This window comes from Macrotis lagotis, chromosome 1, assembly GCF_037893015.1.
Source record: "Macrotis lagotis isolate mMagLag1 chromosome 1, bilby.v1.9.chrom.fasta, whole genome shotgun sequence".
Taxonomy (NCBI): domain Eukaryota; kingdom Metazoa; phylum Chordata; class Mammalia; order Peramelemorphia; family Peramelidae; genus Macrotis; species Macrotis lagotis.
In genome coordinates, this window is record NC_133658.1 from 742,016,860 (window position 1) to 742,038,250 (window position 21,391).

The 21,391-nt window shown below is 36.3% G+C and overlaps 1 protein-coding gene and 1 pseudogene across 8 annotated transcripts in view; one reads left to right on the top strand and one right to left on the bottom strand.

Moving 5' to 3' along the window:
* Window positions 1–1,955: 1,955 nt before the first annotated feature.
* The window catches only part of PSPC1 (paraspeckle component 1), a 100,809-nt gene continuing 81,373 nt past the window's right edge, over window positions 1,956–21,391 (top strand). For 7 of the 8 annotated variants that reach the window (XR_012474320.1, XR_012474321.1, XR_012474319.1 and 4 more), the window contains exons 1-4: window positions 2,057–2,518; window positions 6,707–7,008; window positions 18,215–18,310; window positions 19,194–19,390. Coding sequence is in view for 2 of the 8 variants with exons in the window: in XM_074216266.1 (XP_074072367.1) it covers window positions 2,150–2,518; window positions 6,707–7,008; window positions 18,215–18,310; window positions 19,194–19,390 (964 nt within the window). In the remaining 6 variants the exon portion in view is untranslated. Of the gene's footprint in view, window positions 2,519–6,706; window positions 7,009–18,214; window positions 18,311–19,193; window positions 19,391–21,391 lie in introns of all 8 variants that reach the window. The other variant, XM_074216267.1, reaches the window with a different exon arrangement.
* Window positions 15,922–16,504, bottom strand: LOC141508019 (microtubule-associated protein 1 light chain 3 beta pseudogene; annotated as a pseudogene).

The following is a 21,391-nucleotide window of genomic DNA, read 5'->3' on the forward strand; positions in this document are numbered from 1 at the left end:
AAGATTCAAGTAATCGTGAAGGAGAGATTACTCCAGCATGTTAACCACCTCCCTCACTCCAAGCCCCCCAAAATAAATCCTAACAGCTTCCCCTGACAGATAAGCCTCTGATTCAAATACAGGGCTCTAAGAAGAGCCCAGAAGAAAGATAACTTCATAACTAAAAGGAACAGCTTGAAGATGTTAGGAAGAGGGTTTCCTGAAGCTGTGTTTGTCCTCCATGTCTTCTGGGTCACCAGGAAAAAAGATTGAGATTTGCTAAAGGCTCAGATGATGGCTAGCATTTTTTTTGGAAATAAAGTAGTTTTTAATTAAGGCATATATATTTTTTAAGATATACTCCTTTTGCACATAGGTTACAGTATGGTATAGTGAAACGTAACTTCTACTATATCTGGGAAACCAAAATATTCATGTGACTACCTTTACTGTTATATCTGCTTTATTTTGGTGCTCTGGAACCTTACCCACAATATCTCCTACTTGTGCCAGTACCAATTTCCCCTTTCTAAGAAAAAGCTAGTTAGGCCTGGTTGACTAATAGCATAATCAATCTATAATGATGCTGGAAAGTAGGAAGGGTTGGTGGGCTTCTGAGCTAGAAAACTGAAAAGATACCTCCCAACATTCTGGGCTACCCCAGAGCCCAGAGGAAATATACTTCAGGTGTTCCCAGCCTGCCAGTGTGAAGGGTTGTCCAAAATGGAACTCTTCATCTTTTCCCCTAACCTCACCCCCTTCCTCTCAACCTTTTCTATTCCTGTAGTGGGTGACAGCCACCTCTCAGTACTGCAGTCTCCTAGTAGAAGTCTTTCTAGATTCCTCATTAATTCATTCTCTACCTGGGGAGTCATCCTTGACTCCTCATTGGCTCTTACTCTCATTACTTTGTTGTCAGAACCTGTAGATTTTACCTGTTGATCAACCTTTCTTAAACATACCCCCTTCTCTCCTCTGATGTTGCCCCCACTCTAGTGTGGGCCCCTCATATTGAGACTTCCTGAAGTAGCCTGAAGAGGCTCTTCCCCTGCTTCAAACTTTCGCCCATTCTCCCTTCAGACACTAAAGTGATTTTACTAAAGGACAAGTTTGATTGTGTCAGTCCCTAATCAGTAAACTCCAGTGGTTACCTATCACTGCCATGATAAAATATGAAATCTTTTGATTGATGTTCAAAATCTAGTCTCCTCCTTTTTATATCTTATTTGGAAGAGACTGAGAGATATTTTTTTGGCTGTCAGGTGTTGAAGTAGGTAAAGGGCTGGGCCTGGAGTCAGGTAGACTCATATTCAATGTCAGATACTAACTGTGCGACAGCTAGTCAATTAAACTTGACCTCAGTTTCCTCATCTGCAAGGACAATAAATAACACTTGTCTCTTAGAAATGCTATGAAGATCAAATGAGATTCTGTAAATTCTCTGCAAATCTTGAATTGATACATAATTACTAGCTATATAGATACATAATTACTAGCTTTGGTTCTATATCTGATGACCTAATTTTCTTCATCTGTAACACAGGGTCCTACAAACTTACCCTATTGGGCCTTAATGGAGCTATTGAAGCATGAACCATTATTACTAGCCATGTTATATAGCTGTCCACAGCTATAGTATAAGGAAATCATAGACTCAAATTATATTATAAGCAAATCTCACATTATGTGTGTCAATTTGAAATTCTTCACTTTGATCGGCCCAGCAATAGAGATCATTAACCATTCGTTCGCTTTCTCATGCTGCTTGCAAAGGCGACGCTTGATTTCTCTTGAAAATTCACTGTAAAGTGACCAGCTCGTTCTTCATTAGGGAGGTTAAGGCAGGCGGAGCGCGCTTGTCCGCGCATGTGCAAGAAGGGGCTTCTCGCCGGGTCGGAGCCGGGGCCCGGAGTGCGCAGGCGCAGAGGGCGCGGCACCGCGGCAGCCGGCGGGGGCGGGGCTCGGGCCGGGCGACGTTACAACTAGCCGCAGCTTGGGGCAGCGCCATTTTGAAAGCGCTGTTGCCGCCGATCGGCCGTGCGGAGCGGGAGCCGAGGCCCCGGCTTGCTCTTGCGGCTTCGCCCGGCCCTGCTTCTCCAGCCCGCGGGCGTCGTTAGCCTTTTTTTTCCCCCCCTCCCCAGACTTCCAGCAGACTCGGGGGGGTGCGATCATGTTGAGGGGCAATCTGAAGCAAGTGCGGATCGAGAAGAACCCGGCCCGCCTGCGGGCCCTGGAGTCGGCGGCCGGGGAGAGCGAGTCGGCGGCCGCCGCGGCCATGGCGCTGGCCCTGGCCGGGGAGCAGGCGCCGCCCCCCTCGGCGCCGCAGGAGGACCACCAGGAGGAAGAGATGGGCTTCACCATCGACATCAAGAGCTTCCTGAAGCCGGGGGAGAAGACGTACACGCAGCGCTGCCGCCTCTTCGTGGGGAACCTCCCCACGGACATCACGGAGGAGGATTTCAAGCGGCTCTTCGAGCGCTACGGGGAGCCCAGCGAGGTCTTCATCAATCGGGACCGCGGCTTCGGCTTCATACGGCTGGTGAGAGGGCCCGACCCGGCCTCGCGCCCTCCCCTCCCCGCCCCCGGGGGTCCCCGGGGGCCCGCGCCTTCCCGCCCGGCGGTTAACCCCGGGCTCGAGGCCCGATGGCTGCTGTCGCGGCCCCGAGGGGGCGCCTGGGCCTAGCGGGGCCTGCAGGAGGCGCCTCGGCCCGGGCTTCCTTTGTAACGGGAGGAGAAAAGGGTGGCCGCGGGCGGAACCGCTAACGAGGTGGCGTGCGGGGGGCTGGGGCGGGGTCGGGGCCCACTTCCGGCCGCTTTCCTCCGCCGGGACGGCCACAGCCATGGCCGGAGGCCTAGCCTTGGAAAAGATCCTGCCCTCCCTCTTAAAAGAGCCAGACCGAGCCCGTGTAATTAGGAGCAGCTGTCTATTGTTTTCGCTGCTAGCTGCCGGCGCTTGGGGAAGGGACTGCTGTGGCGATTTCTGGGGAAGTCGATTTTTATTAACAACCGAAGCGATCCATAAAAACGTCTATAATTTCTGAAGCTTTAGATCTTGGTATTCCGATGTGGCCCAGTGTAGTGTTATGAAGAGCTGGGGAAACAACTTGATAGGGTTCCCCTTTTTAAAAAAAAATTATTAATATCGTTATATCTCTCTCCCTCTCACCCTCCTCCTAACCCCCAAAACACACAGCACAAAGTACAATTAAAATCAATTTTGCACATTATCCACATCAGATAGATGTCTTCTTCCACACCTAGTGTCACCTACTCTCAAAAAGAGTGAAAGGTATGTTTCATCTTAAGTCTTTTGGAGTCACTGTTGGTCATTGGAGATTAGAATTTGGAGAAATTTTAATTTGGGGGTTATTTTTAAAAGATAGAAAATTGCTCAGTTGGTTTGAGGACAGCCTATTATTTTTCAGCATGGTGACTTAATGTTAGATCGATAGCATATGGTTTTATAACTTAAAGGTTTGTTGAATATGGTAGTTTTAATAGTGAACAAAATTTAAAGATGCCATCTTATGTTTTTCCAATATTTTCATAAATTGGTCTTCAAATAAGCCTTCATTGTTAGAAAAGTGAGTTCCAACTTTTATTGTTAGACGATTCTAAGAATTATTTAAATGCAGTGACCATGCAGTTCATGGAAAATTCATGATTGTGATGAAACATACATTTAAATATATACATTGAAACAAGTGTAATAACATAAGAATCAGCTATTAACCAAACCAATTTTAGGAGTGAAGCTTAGAAACTCTGAGTTTAGTATTTTATGTAAAGTTGTAATTAGTTAGAAGTAGGTTAAAAACTAAATTTAGGATCAAAGAATATATTAACCTGCTTTTACATAATGCAAATAAATCAAACCCTAATGGTTTATATTACTGAAGTTAGAATTTTGGGAAAAGGATACATATATGGGGCAGCTAGGTGGTACAGTGGATAGAGCACCAACCCTGGAGTCAGGAGTACCTGAATTCAAATCCGACCTCAGACACTTAATAATTACCTAGCTGTGTGACCTTCTGCCTTGCATAAAAATCCTTGGGGAAAAAAAATATATATATATATATATATATATATATATATATATATATATATAAAATTTGGAGAAATGAAAAATAAAAACTTTTCCTTTAGCACCTCATTTTGTTGTACAATGATCATAAGAGCTATCTGTAGATAAGATAAAGATTTCATGTTCTATTTATCCTTGTAACTCTGATTCCTCTGAATGAAATTTTTTGGTTTTTGTCTTTTTTTTTTTTGATTTTTGTTTTTGAGGAGTAGGACTGATCTTATTTCCCACTGTGCTGTGTTTTCCTTTAAAAAACAGATTTTGTTGAGCTGAATTGGAGAGGACCTACTTTTTCCTTATTTCCTCATCCTGCCATTATTACATGTTCTCCAGTTACAGTGAATCAAACCCATTGATACTTTTATTAATCCTTTCATCTTCTCTAGATTTTGGAAGAGGAGGTTAACTAAGAGAGCAACTATAGCAATCTTGGAATTAGTGTAGTTTTTGTTACATGGTTCCTGCCTGTGTTTTTTTTTTTTTTTAACACTTGAAAAATCTATCCCTTAATCTACACATTTAAAGCACCTTTCTATGTGACCATTAGAACTACTATTGAAATGACCAAAGCATATTATTTCATTGACTCATAGGTTTAAAAAAGGATCTGTCCTCCAAATATCTTGTCTTAAAAGTAAATTTATTCAGATACAGCCTATCTAATGTTGAAAGTTCTTGATGGTTCTGCTGGTAGTTGCCAGTGCTTAGGGAAAAATGAATGATGTGGTTAATTTTGGGGGAGTTGGATGTTATTTAACAAGCAGGATTATTATTTTTTCCTTCTGAAAATGTGGCCCCATTTTCATAATGAATGTCATTGATAAAGTTTGTTTTACTAAATTGAACTTTTTAGCCTGATTTTTTTTTTTTAGAAACCCATTTAATTGTTGGTATGAGTTAACAGTTAAATATCTTGTATTTTGATAATGCACTAAGAAAAATCTTGCCTTTTTTGTATAATGAATTGTGTCCAGCTACATATCATCAAACTCAATTGCAACCATATGATTATTTGGGGAAAATGCCTCTGAATTTTACAAATGAAGATAAAATTTTATGTTTGAGAGGTAGTATGGTACAGCGCAGTAGTGTTGTTCTGGGTTTGGAATCAGGAAGCCTTGGGTTTAAAACAGGGTTTAGTCTCTATACTTTTGTGACTAGGCAAGTCAATTAACTTCTCTTGATTTCTGTTCCTCATCTGCAAAATAAAAGGATTGGAAAGTACCTGTAAGGTACAATTGAAGTATGAAGTATAATTTTTATTCTCTAAGCCTCATCTTGGAAAGTGTTAATGGAAGCAAAATGAGGATGTTAAACTAGATTATCTCTGTACTTTCAGGTTTAAATTCTACACTTATATGAAATATTTTTTGATGGGTTAATGTTTGACCCTGCAAGTCATTTTTTGTTGGTAGTACTTGGGGATTTGTGGAAATATTTTAAGGACTTACCTTGAAAATTTTCTTTTGTTGGGAAAGGAATTGAAGTGATTTTTTAGTTATTCTTTGGGAGTTGTACTCATTTGAAAGAAACTTCTACATATTAGGCATGTTCTTGATAGGATATTCAGATATTTTGAAAAAAATTCATCAAAGAATGCAAAACCAAAGCTAGGATAGAATTTTAGATAGTTTATTAGTCTCTTAACTAGTTCAGAAACTATTTTGACCAGATTAACTTAATCAAAGTCAATTGCAAACAGTGGTAGTTCAAATTATTTTTATTTGACCCAAACTTTTTTGTTGGTAATCAGCCAGTTATTATTGCCTTTGATTTACTATATACATCTGTCAAATAAAACTTTCTTTAGGAATATTAATGCAACTGATTTAAAACAGTAGAAGTCAAAAGAATGCTGGCTGATGGTGATATTTGTCCTTTTTTTTTTTTTAGGTTTTTGCAAGGCAAATGGGGTTAAGTGGCTTGCCCAAGGTCACACAGCTAGATAATTATTGAGTGTCTGAGACCAGATTTGAACCCAGGTACTCCTGACTCCAAGGCCAGTGCTTTATCCACTAAGCCACCTAGCCACCTCTGTCCTTTTTTCTTGAAGATCATGGCATCAGAGAGATTGATGCCATGACAAGCACATGAAGTGTATTTGAGTAAGAAGGTGCTGTGCTAAGTAACTTGCCACACTTTTCTCCTCCACAGCCATCTGGGTTCAGTGATCAGATCTGAATCAGAAATGCCCTGGATGTGAGACAAATCAGGGTTAAGTGACTTGCAGAAGGTCACACAGCTGTATTGCTTTTATGGTTGTATTTTATTTTTTTAAAAATTGTTCAATCTTGGAGATGAATAAAAAGAAAGGGATGATTTTACTAGTGCTTGAAATGCTGGAAATATTCTAGAAAGGGTGAATTCTAACCCCCCCCCCCATAAACAGTGAATTTTATAGCCTAGAGGATATAGGAATATTAGACAGAAAAAAGAAATAATAGCTAGAGAGGGGATATGAATTAGCTATTCTTAATTAATCTGTACTTTGTATTAAGCAAATAAGTGTTGAATTTGGGAGGGAGGAGAGAAAAGAGTGTGGAGGTGAAATAACTTTTTAATTATGTCTTTTCTGCAAGACAGTGGGTTTAGGAATGTGTACAGTCATTTGTAAACTCTTGTTTTTCCCCCTCCCAAAAGGAGTCCAGAACTCTGGCTGAAATTGCAAAAGCAGAACTGGATGGCACTATTTTGAAAAGCAGACCCCTTCGAATTCGATTTGCTACTCATGGAGCTGCATTAACTGTCAAGAACCTTTCGCCTGTGGTGTCTAATGAGCTACTAGAGCAAGCATTTTCTCAGTTTGGTCCTGTGGAGAAAGCTGTTGTAGTAGTGGATGATCGTGGACGAGCAACAGGAAAAGGTTTCGTAGAATTTGCTGCAAAACCTCCAGCACGAAAGGCCTTGGAAAGATGTGGTGATGGAGCATTCTTGTTAACAACGTAAGTTAATACTAACTTTTATGCTAATGAATTTATTTTCTTTTTTTTCTTTCTTTTTTTTTTTTTTTTTGCAAGGCATTGGGGTTAATTGACTTGCCTTAAGATCACACAGCTAAGTAATTGTTAAGTGTGTGAGGATGGATTTGAACCTGGGTCCTCCTGATTCTAGAGTCAGTGTGTCACCTAGCTGGCCAGTGAATATACTTTAAAATAGAGATGATCTTGGATAACTAAAACTCCATGTGAACAGTGACTAGTTCTATATCTTTATCATGTCCTTGTACCTACCACTTAGTGGATACTCAGTACATTTTTTTTTCCTGAGTGAGTCAGTAAATTAAAATATTTAGAGATGAAATTTCAGTTACATCTAACAACTGATGAAATAATTGGATACACATCAGATTACTGAAGTAAGTTTTATATTGCAAACAAGAAACTCCTAATGCTAGGGGGGTAATGCAGTAAGAAAACAGATCAGCTTCCCGAGCTTAAATATTCTAATGGTTCCAACTTTAATCCTTATCATTCTCTCTTAACAATACCTTGATCAGAAAGGACATTTGGATCATTTGATCATCAAATCCTTATCAGGGAATTGATTGTTTGAAGTAATAGGCTTGAAGTTTAGTTCTCAGTAGAATTTATGATGATTGTAAGATTTTTCACTTGAATAGCCAAATGTTACATCCAGTAATGCAACCATTCCCTCCTGACCCTGCAGACTCTCTTCTTCTTCCCTTGTTCATTATTTAAAATCTCCTTGATCTTTGTAATCATTTAGTACATCACTAAAATTCTCAAATTCTGGTTCACCCTTTTGGGCTACTACTGACTAGAATGAACAAAGTTATGATGTTGGGGGGGGATATCCCTTTTCTTCAATTTTCAGAAAATGATGAATCCATAGACAATTGAACTGTTAAATTCAATCTAAAATTATTTTAAGTGACTAATTTTTTTTTGCAAGATATTGCTAGGGATAGAAAAAAATTTCTATTCTAGAGCTTACCATAGAATCTGGGAGGAGACACACCCTTTGATTTGTTGAGTAGGTTCAGATAAAGTACTTTAAGAAACCTGATGTGAGAGAGACAACTTATAGTACAAACAGGATAAACTAAATGATCTCTGAGTGCCCTTACAATTCTGTGATGTTTTCAACTAGAACAAGGAATCTTTTTTTTTTTTAAATATTATTTGAGTTTTACAATTTTTCACCCCACTCTTACTCCCCCCCCCCCATGGAAAGCAATCTGTCAGTCTTTATTTTGTTTCCATTGATCCTAATTGAGTGTGATAAGAGAGAAATCATATCCTTAAGAAAAAGACAAAAAATCTTAAGAGATAACAAGATCAGACAATAAGATACCTGTTTGGGTTTTTTTCCCCCTAAATTAAAGGGAATAGTCCTTGAACTTTGTTCAAACTCCATAGTTCTTTATCTGGATACAGATGGCACTCTCCATTGCAGACAGCCCCAAATTGTCCCTGATTGTTGCACTGATGGAATGAGCAAGTCCTTCAAGGTTGAACATCACCCCCGTGTTGCTGTTAAGGGTATACAGTGTTTTTCTGGTTCTGCTCATCTCACTCAGTGTCAGTAGAACAAGGAATCTTAACTGAGTGGGTCTGTTTAATGTTTTTATTTTAATACTTTGATTTTATTTCAATATAAATGGTTTCATTTGTAATGCTATGTATTTTGTGCTTTTAAAAATTTGAGACGACCATAACCTTTATCAGCCTGTCCAAAGATGTCTGTGAAACAAAAAAATTGAGGACCCTGAGCTTGGAGGATTAGGTTGTTTCTTCTAATTATAATGTGGCCTCAAGAGTTGGTTCTTGAAGCAGGGGAGAAGGCATTTTAATATGTAGAAACTGAGGTTTTGAAAGCAGGTCCCATTTCAGACATGGATAATGGTATATGAGAGCAAAGCTTGTTAAATATAAGACAGGTAGTTGAGATTGAGGAGTAGAATCCAATTTGCCTAAAGAATGATCAGAAGGGTCAGTTGGAACCAGATTATTTTTTCAAGTGCTTGGATTCTGTGTCAGAAGTATTTATACTTCCTGTTAACATTGATATGATCAGAATCACACACAGATGACTTCTCCCCTCCCCCAACCCACTTTTACTTTGGCAAGGAAGAGGTGTTAGAGGTCCAAACCAGGGTGGCTTACAGTTTGGAGGCACACAGATTTGTGTATAGAGGACACAGATAGGAGAGAAATTTTAGGGGTAGAATTGAAAGAATTTAATCACTGTTTGGATATGGAGCATGAGAAGAAAATTTCAAGTAGCATTTTTTAAATAAAGCTTTTACATAGGAGTATTTTTTATATAAATATTTTATTTGTTTTCCAATTATATTCAATAATAGTTTCTACCTATCATTTTTTAGTAAGGTTTTGAATTTTACACATTTTCCCCCACATCTTCCCCCCCCCCCCGCTCCCCAAGGCAGTCTGATAATCTTTACTTTGTTTCTGTGCTAAACATTGATCAAAATTGAATGTATTGAGAGAAAAATCATATCCTTGAGGAAAAAAAATAAAATACCAGAGACAGCAAAATTATGTAGTACATCAGACAACATTTTTTTCTTTTAAATTGGAAGTAATAGTCTTTGGTCTTTTTTAAACTCCACAGTTCTTTTTCTGGATATAGATCCTATTCTTCATACAGATATAATTGTCCCTGATTATTGCACTGATAGAATGAGCAAGTCCATTAAGGTTGATCATTAACCCCTTGTTGTTAGGGTGAACAATGTTCTTCTGGTTCTGCTCATCTCTTTCCACATCAGTTCATACAAATCCTTCCAGGCCTCTCTGAAATCCAATCCCTCCTGGTTTCTAATAGAGTAATAGTTTTCCAAAACATAACATATAACACAATTTTTTGGTCATTCCCCAACTGATGGACATTCATTCACTCAGTTTCCAATTCGTTGCTACCACAGAGCTGCTATGGATATTTTTGTACAAGTGATGTTTTTACCTGTTTTTCATGATCTCTTAAGGGTATAGACCCAGTAGAGGTTTTGCTGGATCAAAGGGTATGCTCATTTTTATTGCCTTTTGGACAATAAATTACTCTCTAGAGGTTTTATCAGTTCATAGGTCCACCAACAAGGTATTAGTGTCCCAGATTTCCCACATCAAAAGGGATATTTATTGGGAGGTTTACTCTACCACCTGCATTCATTGGGTTCCTAGGAAGAGTTGACTTAAAATGTTAACACCCCTTTCCTTGAAAGCCCCACCCCTCTGTTAATTTGGTGTGACATAGGCCATTGATGAGTTGTTCCCCAACTAGAACATATAATGCTTTACTGCTGGAGCTTTGGAAAGAAGAAGACTATGGAAATAGTATTATCCTTAACAGCATTTTGATGATTATAAAAGCCATAAAAGTGGATTAGTTTAAAAAAAGATTTTTTTGATAGCCTTGGAAATTGAGGGGCTACCCATCAACTGGGGAGTGACTCAATAAGTCAACAAGTAATGAAATATGTTGTTCTATAAGAAAGCAGGATGGTTTAAGAAAAACCTGGAAACTGATGCTGAGTGAAGTGCACAGTAGTACAAGGAGAGCAATGTATGCATTAACAGCAACATTGTGTGATGATCAACTATTACCATTATTTATGTTACACTGCATAAACTGTTTATACAGTTACATTTTGTTGCGGGAGTTTGTGAGCCTGAACCCTCAGACTGCAAGTTTGACACCTTTTGATGGAGAGGTAGCAAAATGTTATTTAAAAAAACAAACGCATAGCTATTGATTAATAGTTTAAGTAGATAAAAATCGTCCACTTCAGTAAGGTGATAGTAGGGGGGGAAATGATGAATTAGTAGTAATAGGATTGTTAAAAAAAAAATAGTGAAAGGAAGTTTAGACAGAAACAGGCAAATAGGGCAATACTGTTGTGTTAACTTCACAACAGTTGCATAAAATAGAAATTAACTGTTTCTTATGCAATCTTTCTGTTTTATACATGGAAATATTTACATTTGTTTAAATTTATTTTAAAAATGAAAAATTACTACAGAAAGCATTACTAAATGTTCAAAATCTTGTATCCAAAATATACTGAGGATTTGCACAAATGTATAAAGAATGTGAATGACTTTTTGACCAATTTTGGGGGAGACCTTAACTGCTACTACCACATTAAAAGTAAAACTTGCTGTTGAGTTTTGAGAGTTGACACAGCATCAATTTTTCCACTGAAGATTTTGTCTGCATACTTACTTTTCATTCATTACTAATGAATGTAAAGCTATTTTCTACAGCTTTTAGAATAACCAATTGATTGCACCATGATAAGATTATTGGTGGGTGATTTTTTTTTTTTTTTGCTTCTAGAACTAGAAGATAAGTTAAGAGGTAATCTGCATTAGTCCTTTACTTCCAGTGACAGATGGCTAGGAATTAGGAAAAATCAGTAAGGTATAGTAGAGTACTGTCCTGCATTCAAATCTGTACTAGTTGTTCTCTGAAGTGTCTTCCATCTATATCTAGGTCTTATTTTATAATTTTAAAATTCCAGGGAAGAAAACTATGCTCTCTCAGTAGTTTATTTCAAATTTGATGAGGGTTTTGAAGTTTGTTTCTTCAGTCCAACTATATTCTTGCTGTGATTTAAGAGCAATTCGTCTTACACATCTTTTTTTTAAGATATTAGGTTAGATAATAATTCTATAATTTATTTTCTCCTCTGTCAAGTGAAAAAAAATAGTAAAACTTAAAATTATTCAGTTAGGGGAAAACTAGACTCCTATTGGTCATATCCAGAAATCAATGTTCCTTCTGCATATTTGAGTTTGTCATTTCTCTGGAATGGAAAAGTTAAACAACCTTTATCCCATTTCAACCTTACTTTTGCAAGGAATTGTCACCTTATTTTCAATTTTTTCCTTTCATTTGATCTCTTCTGTCTTCTGTTAGAGAAGGCTGAATGAGGTAGGGGAGGAATATTTAGGAATTCAAACTAACCTATCATGAAGGTAACTAATCTAGCCTCTAGTGGGGAAAGGGATACTTGCAATATTCCTGTGCACTCTGGATTCTGCACCCTTCCTAATTTCTAAGGTGTTATCCATTTCAAGTTATTTAAGCCCCTTTCTCTCATTCCCACCAAATACTATGCTGTTTATTCTTTCTCCTTTCTCTTCGTGCTTGCCCCAATACCCTGTGTTCATATAGGCACACTTCATCATTTGTCTTTATTTCCTTTAAACTGTGAATTCCTTTTATACAGATCTCATACATATTCTTATCATATACTTTGTGCTAAATCTTTTTACATTGTATGTACCTCTGTTATTCTGAATATATTTTGTTTACCCCCAGTCCAGCATATTTTCTTTTTTTTTTTTAACTTTTATTTATTAAGGCAATAGGATTAAGTGGCTTCCCCAATATCAAACAGCTAGGCAATTAATAAGAGTGCTTTATCCACTGAGCCATCTTAATTTCCCCCAGCATATTTTCTATTAGCATTTAAGACTTAAAGGGTTCTGTCCAAATTACTTTGAAAAACCATTATCCAATTTTGTTATATTTTCTTAATACATTGTGATCTGCTCTATTTCTTTGTATTTAGAATAGAACATAGCTTTTATTTTCCTATCTGATATTGTGTGTTTTTTTTTTATCTCAAACATGCTAGATCTTGTATTATTTTGACACTTTGGAAAGGTAATAGTTGAAATCTTTTCAGAAAATAGCATTTTAAGAAATGTAAATTCTTTATTTGAAACTGAGTTCTTTTTTTGATATTTTACTTTTCCAATTCCATCTTATAAAAGTTTTTCAACTTTCATCCACATGCATATTTTTATGTTACATAATTTCCTTCTACCCTCCCTTCCCACCCCCACCCTCCTCAGCAGCGGACAGCCTGGTGAATATTGTACATACACATATGTGTGAAACTCAGTTCTTAGAGGTGCACATTCCAATCTTGACTTTGTCATTCTGGGTTTTCAGTATAGCTTTACTTAAATTTTCTTACTGACTCTGAATATTAGATTTTAAGTGTTAAGTTTTACAATATTTTAATATGACAAAATTTGATTATGATGAAAGTAAACCTTTTCAATAAAATTGTTTAGTCGTTTTTCAGTTGTGTCCCAACCCGTTGTTTGACCCCTTTTGGAGTTTTTTTTTTTGTTTGTGGGTTTTTGTTTTTGTTTTTTTTTTTTAGGGTTTTGCAAGGCAAATGGGGTTAAGTGGCTTGCCCAAGGCCACATAACTAGGTAATTATTAATTGTCTGAGACTGGATTTGAACTCAGGTACTCCTGACTCCAGGGCCGGTGCTCTATCCACTGTGCCACCTAGCTGCCCCTGGAGTTTTCTTGGCAAAGATACTGGAGTGGTTTTTTCTTCTTTTCTCCATTTCATTTTACAGATGAGAAAACTGGCTTAACCCTGTTTGGGTTAAGTGAATTGGCCAGGGTCCCACAGCTTGCAAGTATCTAGGTAGAATTTAAACTCTTCACCAGGTCCAGTACTCTTCCATTTAACTGCCTCTGCATGACAAAATTTCACTACTGTAAAAATGATTGACTGTCCTGTGGAGTTATTTGGGATGGAATTCCCAAAATCTTTCAGATTTTTTGAAAAGTTTTTGAGCTAACCAAGTTGTCATCTTCCCTTTTTTTTCCTCTTTATGTTTAAAGTTTTACTAGATCTTTTAATTCTTTGCTCTTTTTTTTTGTTTGTTTTTTTAGGTTTTTGGCAAGGCAGATGGGGTTTAAGTGGCTTGCCCAAGGCCACACAGCTAGGTAATTATTAAGTGTCTGAGACTGTATTTGAACCCAGGTACTCCTGACTCCAGAGCAGGTGCTTTATCCACTGCGCCACCTAGCTGCCCCTCTTTGCTCTTGTTTTATGTTTTTCAGTGGTCTTTTCTAGTAGGATATTTTTGTTAATTTTATCTAGTTAGGATGATTTTACATTTTATTGATAATATGACCTCTCATTTTTCTAACTTTTACCTAAACACAAATATTGTACTTCCTTGTTCAAAGTCAGTATATTGTTTTCTCGATCCTAAGTATTTCTTAACCATAATAACCTGTTTGTAACATGTTTTGTTGAGTAGTTATTGGTTTTCTTATTTTTACAGGTGAGGAAAACTATTTTAAATTTTAAATGACTTTCCTTGAGTTGCACAGTTAATAATTGGAATTGAGTCCCCAGTTCAGCACTACCTTTTTTGTCAACTGGCTACCAATCTTCCACATCTGGGGAACCAGAACATATTACTCACAAAAAATAAGTAATAGTGCATCCAGGATATATTAGTCAATAATGATGCAAAGTAGTTGTGCAAATTAATAATTGACTGCTGTAAATAAATGTTCTAAGTTTTCACAAGAGGGCCTAGATTCTAGGTTTCTTGAGTAAGGTTTTAAGGAGAATCCTTAACAAGCAGGTAAGGAGTAATACTATCAACATAGTTGGTCTAGATTTTTTTTTTTTTGGCAAACAAGTTGTATACATTTATTAACTATAGTGCCAAGATGCAGTATTTTCTCCATTATAGTAAATAACTTTCACTAACAGTTGTAGATATATTTCACACACATCTAAATATAAAAGGATAATTTTAGCTGATCTGTTACATACATACTTCAGTTCAGAAGTGGTTTAACAAATGAACTTTTTGTGACACTCCATGAAAATAAATTGTCAACCCCCCATGCAAGTAGCAGGAAGCACTTTGTTCAAGATATCAAATTGACATTGCTAAAAGCAGCTTTTACCCCCCCCCCCCCCCCCTTTGCTACTTTCTCCTTTACAAAATGACATGCACATAAACTGGTTGGGAGTTAATGATTAACAGTGGTAGCTGAAGTATGTATGCTTACAGATAAAATTTTAATTTCTTTTTTTTAGGGTTGTTTTTTTTTGTTTGTTTGTTTTTTGTTTTTTTGCAAGGCAAATGGGTTTAAGTGGCTTGCCCAAGGCCACACAGCTAGGCAATTGTTAAGTGTCTGAGGTCTGATTTGAACTCAGGTACTCCTGACTCCAGGGCTCCTGCTCTATCCACTGCGCCACCTAGCCACCCCTAAAATTTTAATATTTTAGTGAAGCATTTACTTTTCCACTTGAAACATAAATCAGACTATAGACTTAACCACAAAAGGTGCTTGAGGGAGTGCAAAATGAATTTAAATGCTCCAAAGTTCTTGGATGATACAGTTTGTAACTGCATCAGAAAAGACTTTTTTCTGGTGCAGTGGTTTAATGAACTAGTCACTGGTTTGAAAGTCTCTGAATAGAGCAAATCCATAATATAAGAAACTTCCTTCCCTGTTTCAGAAGCCAAGCATTAAAAAGATAATCAGTTTACCCATAGAATCCATGGTGTTTTTCTGGATGACTATATAGAAAACAAACAGATAACAGCAAGAAAGTTGTAGTAGTTTATACTAAGCTGGAATTGATGCATTGATTCCAGAATAAGCTAGACCTTTTTGCCGCCGATTTACCCTGTTTTTGCTGCAACTACTGATGGTAAATAGACTTTAAAAAAATAGATATGGCATTTGACAATCCTACTTAAAGATACATAGTTAAAGAGAAACCTTCCTATAAAAATTAGCAATTTCCATGAACAAATACTGTTGTTTCACTAAATGCTTAAAGGTTACAATGGAATTGAAATTTCTATTTTAAAAAAAGTCACTACAGCAATTCAAATGTCCATTTTATTGGCAACTTAGAATGCAAGGTATGTTTCTAAACCTAAAACTTAAAAAACAAGATAAACTAGGTGAAATAGGAGTTTTCCAAAGCTGTAATATTGTATATGTTTTTGGAATTGAACAAGTATTATTACATATGCATATAATACAAGAAACAACTTTACTAAAAAAAAAAACCCTAAGGTAGTAGATAATACTTCTATTTTGGTGAACTGTGATTAGATGAACTGATCAATCTCAGTTGGTAACATCCCTTTTTTCTTGGGTGAGGGCTTAAAAAATTCTAGTATAGAAGCTTTGTACTAGGTACTAGGTCTTATTCTGAAGATTTCTTTCCAAATGTCTCCTGTGAGGCATATACCATATACAAGAATCCATCTTCATCCTTCTCACTTTCATAGGCTTCAGAAATAGGTGTTGAAATGCTCACCATGCTGTGTCCTTTCACCAATAGGAAGAAAGCTTGATTAGCATTCAGCTGTAGGCGCCTTCTAATTATTTTGATTAGTTCACTCATGTTGACATTGATCTGGTCTGGTACAAGGAATTTGGTTTTATCCAGTACAGGAAATTGTTTCTCACCCTTGTATCTTTCTGTTATCACCAGTATCTTGGTAGGATGCTGCTCTCGAATGAGTCTCACATCTTCTACTCTTTGTTCTAAGGTCTGGTGCTGCTTGAAGGTCTTCTCCGAAGGCATCATGTCAGGGTGGGGAGGGTCTGGGAGGGAGGGCTTCCGCGGGGCCGGGGCAGCGGCGACCTCCCTTTTGTCTGGTGTAGGTTTTAGAATAGCATATGACAAAGTATCTTGAATATGCTTTTGTGGCAAGCTGAAATTCTTTTTGAAGACAGCAACTTAAAATTAAATTATTTGGAAGCAGATCTTTTTTTCCAATTTAAATTGCTTTGCACAGTGCTTCCTACATACCTGTTTAATAAATGCTTTGTGACTATTGTTATATATGGTAGGGCTCCCAGATTACTTCACAAAAGCCATCTTTAATGCTCAATATCTTTGGTTAGTTAATAATTATAGCTTGAATTCTGAACCTTAGGAGCAAATAGTTTATCAGGAAAAAGGAAAAGACTTTCCTGTGAGTAAAGAGAGATCAAATGGTACAAGGTCTAATGTTAAATATGTGTCATGAGTTTGGATTTGAAACAGTGAGAATTTTGCGTCTAGAGACTTATTGCCAATCATTCCAATATTTATTACTTGCTTTTCTGCTATAGGCAAGCTTGGTTGGTTTTTATTGAAGATACTACAATTTGGTCTTCAAACTGAGATGTATAGGTTTTTAGACCAGGAAGAATATGGAGGTAGTACTCAAGCAGCTATTATTAAATGTGTATTTTAGCCTGGTTTAGGGATGGGGAATTAATTTAGGAGTATAGAAGAGTATTGAACTCTGTATCCCAAAGAGATCTTAAAAAATGAATATGTAAATGTACAAAAATGTTTACAGTAATTATTTTTGTCCTGGACAAAAATTGGGCATTGAGGGATGGATGCCCATCAATTGGGAAAAGGCTGAACAAATGATGGTATATGAATGTAAATGGAGTCCTACTGTTTTGTAAGAAATCATGAAGGGACAGCCTTCAGAAAAGCCTGAAAAGACTTGGCATGAACTATTGCTGAGTAAAGACAGTAGAACAACATTGTATCTATTATCCTTTCAGCAGTTCAGTGATAAAGAAAAAAAAAACAATTTAGGAATCTAGATGCAGACCAAAGCATGTATAAAAAATTTGTTTTGTGTGTTTTTTCTTTTTTCTTATGATATTTTTCCCCTTTTGGTTCTGATTCTTCCTTCACAACATGACTAATTTGGAAATATGTTAAACATAATTGCGTATGTATAAACTTGGATTACTAGCTATTGGGGGAGGGAAATAGAAAAATGTGGAACTCAAATGCTTGCAAAAAGATGAATATTGAAAGCTACCTTTACTTGTAATTGGAAAAAAATAGCATTAAAACTAAAAAAAAAATAGAAGAGTCTATAATAAATTTAGCTTTCTGGTGGTCGACTTAGAGTCAGTTACCTCATAATTTTTTGCATTACAAATAAAGGAAAGATATTACTATTAATGTTGTGATTGATGATAGACAGTATGATCAAATCACCTGAAATGGAAAAACAAATGATTTTTAGTTTATGATACAACAATATGCTTTTCCTGGTAAATCATGAAAAAAAATTTCCCTCTTATAAAAGCAAATATATAACGCTAATAAAAAAACTTGTTAGAATTATTATCAAAACATGTCTAATCCTACTTGAAGAATTTAGTGCCCATATAAATCAATAAAAATATTTTATTTTTTATCATGGTTCTTCTGAGATGCTAGAATAAATGTGTTCATTAAAAAACTTTCCATAAAAACAACATTAATTTCTCAGAGAAATTAAAATACTCAGAGAAACTAACACTTTTAGTTACATTTTAAATAATGTTTCTTCTTCCCAGAACACCTCGGCCAGTCATCGTGGAGCCCATGGAACAGTTTGATGATGAAGATGGACTACCAGAGAAACTAATGCAAAAGACACAACAGTATCATAAGTAAGTAAACTACTTTAAAAAAGCAACTAATGATGTTTTCATTATTTTCTTTAATGTAATACATGGCTAATCAGATAATTTGGTTAATAGGGGCTTATTCATATCCTATTGCACTGCCAATTTTTCCGAGAAGTAGAATTGGATTATTTCAATTCAACAATACAACAATACAAACTATTGAAGACACTTTGATCTTTAATTTGATTCAGTCGTTTCAGGATGATGAGATGTTTTATGGTCATTATAACTTATCATTTTGCATTTTGATGTGCAGGTGTACCAATTACTAGGAATTTCTGGCTTCCAGAATGCCAAGTTTTTTTATTTAACTTATACTTTTTTTTTTTTCAGTGCTTTACTTTTATTGCTCTTGTGTTCCTGTTTAATAATTTCAGTGGGTTATATCTAATGATTAGAGACTGTAATTTAACTTAGGTCTTAGCTGAAGAAATATAAAAATGGATCATCAGGTACCTTATGCTGTTCTTGGGATGATTTATGGGAGTGGTTTCCTTTTGCTGGTTGGTGTTGGAGTGGGAAATGTCATCCTGACATACTTAGTTGAGAAAGGGAAATTAGAACTTAACATAGAAATAGGTCATAACTATTAGTACTAGTACTAGTTGAAAAGCATATTAGTAGTATGCTTCAGGTATTTTAACCATTTATTAGATAATGTGTCAGCCAGATTAAAATCCTCATCAATCATTTGTGACTTGTTTCTATGGAAAATATTTTCCAAGTTAAAAATCCAATTTGTAGAAAATCAAAATCCATAGATTGAGGGTTACCTTGTGTAGAAATTGATTTGAATTAAAATCAGAAATAGAGTAATTTTTATAGTGCAATCTTTTATTTGTTTTTGAATGTAATTTTATTTTAGGGAAAGAGAACAGCCTCCCCGGTTTGCTCAACCTGGGACATTTGAATTTGAGTATGCATCACGATGGAAGGCACTGGATGAAATGGAAAAGCAGCAGCGAGAGCAGGTTGACAGAAACATCAGAGAAGCCAAAGAGAAGCTGGAGGCAGAAATGGAAGCAGCTAGACATGAACATCAGTTAATGCTGATGAGGCAAGGTAATATTAGTTTTTCCCTATTACTACATATATAAATAAATTGAGATTGATTTGTTGAGGGTGGGGATTCTCTTTTGGGAGGCTGGTTATGGTTCTTGCCTTGATATGTCGTTTTTGTGTTTTTTTTATTTAATTGTGATTTTGTTTCATTGAGAGAGAAGCTATTTACTAAAATGAATTGCTCTTTGGGGGAAGAGAAATGAATATTTGCAAATGAATTTAATATAAAAACAAAAAAATAACAAAAACTGGAAAGAGTCCTAAACGTTTATGGATAACCAACAAAGCAGCTATCTTTTTCGATAGTTGACAAATGAACAAGCAGAGTTTATAAAACCATTTCAGAAACAACTTTTTTCACTTTCTCTTTCCATTTCTTTTTCACTCTTTCCTTCTCCTTTACCTGTACTCTTTTGCCTTTTTCTGTATATTATTATTTCCTAATTTCCCTTCATTGCTATAAAATAAATATATTATTCGTTTATTTTTGCAGGGCAATGGGCTTAGGTGACTTGCTCAGGTTTAACACAGTTAGGTAATTATTAAGTTTCTGAATCTGGATTTGAACTCAGGTCCTCCTGACTCCAGAGCCAGTGCTCTGTTCACTGTGCCACCTAGCTGTTCCTAAATTATTATTTTTTTTTTTAAGGCAGTGGGGTTAAGTGACTTGCCTAGCATCACACAGCTAGGCAATTATTATCTGAGGCTGGATTTGAACTTAGGTCCTCCTGACTGCAGGGTCGGTGCTATATCCATTGCACCGCCTAGCTGCCCCTTAAATATATTCTTAGTAGCATGTTTTATTAAGTTTATTTTATGTCAGAAATATCTTTGAGATAAACATTTAATTTTACTCTGAAACAATGTGGTCAGAGTCAGAGAATTGTTAGGTGCTCCTTTCTGCCTCTGCCATATATGAATACTATAGGATCCTGGGCTAGCTGAACCCCAGGAATCTCCTGAAGGTGTAGAGTAGCTGTTCTCATTCTTTGATTTGAGTGCTTTTTCCTGCACCAGTGAAGTATAAGAAGCAAAACTCCCCAAATTAGCTTGCTTTTAAAAACTTTGAGTGTGACCAGTAGAAGAAAAAAATGCTCTGAGCAATTGAACTGTATGAGCAGACTTACAAGTTGTATATGCTTTAAGACTGATAAACACCTAGTTGTGATTTTTGTCTATTGATGTATAAAGTTTATTTTTGGGTCATTTAATCCTGTTTGGGACAATTTCCCCCTTTGCTTTTTAGTTAGATACTTCTACTTGACAAGAATTAAAATCCCTTTGCTGCTTTATTTGCTATTCTAGGTGATGATAGATTTTCTAATTAGTACCTATGTCAGTGGTAAAATAGATATTCTAGAAAAATATGTAAAGGAAAAATAGTTAAAATAAATCATTGTTGTTCCCATAGGGCAGTTGTCATGATGACCTTAAACTTTTGACACTTTCACTCTTGTTTTAAGTTTTGAGTGTAAAACTTGAAATTCACTTGGTACTTTTCCTGTGGAATTTCTCAGTTACTAATGTTTCTAAGGTGAATTTTCTTTTCTAGACAATTGTGATTAGTGACATCTTTTTTTGTGTGTGTAGCAAAGTTAGACCTCTGTAATGTTAAGCAATCCTCAAAATTGCCACCAGAGAGGGAAAATATACTTTGATATACCTAATGGGACAGTTATATTCTATTCTTCATCTTTGGAACACTTGGGGCATAAAAAGAATTTAATTTTCTTATTTGGCTTTCCCAGTAAGGGGTTTTACAGAATGGTTTTACATAGAAAACAGCTGCATCTTATCCTTGGAATGGTTCTAATTGCATGTCTTTGTTACTTTAAGACATTGAGGTTTTTAAAAAATTTATGTTTTCAGGGACTATTTCTGAAAATATTCTCAATGTACATTCTTGTTATGTAAAAATATTCCTAAAAGCATATTCTGATTTCAGGTGGTGCTCCATTTCCCTTGGCTCTGGGGATTAAAATTTGTAAGAGTTCACCTTCC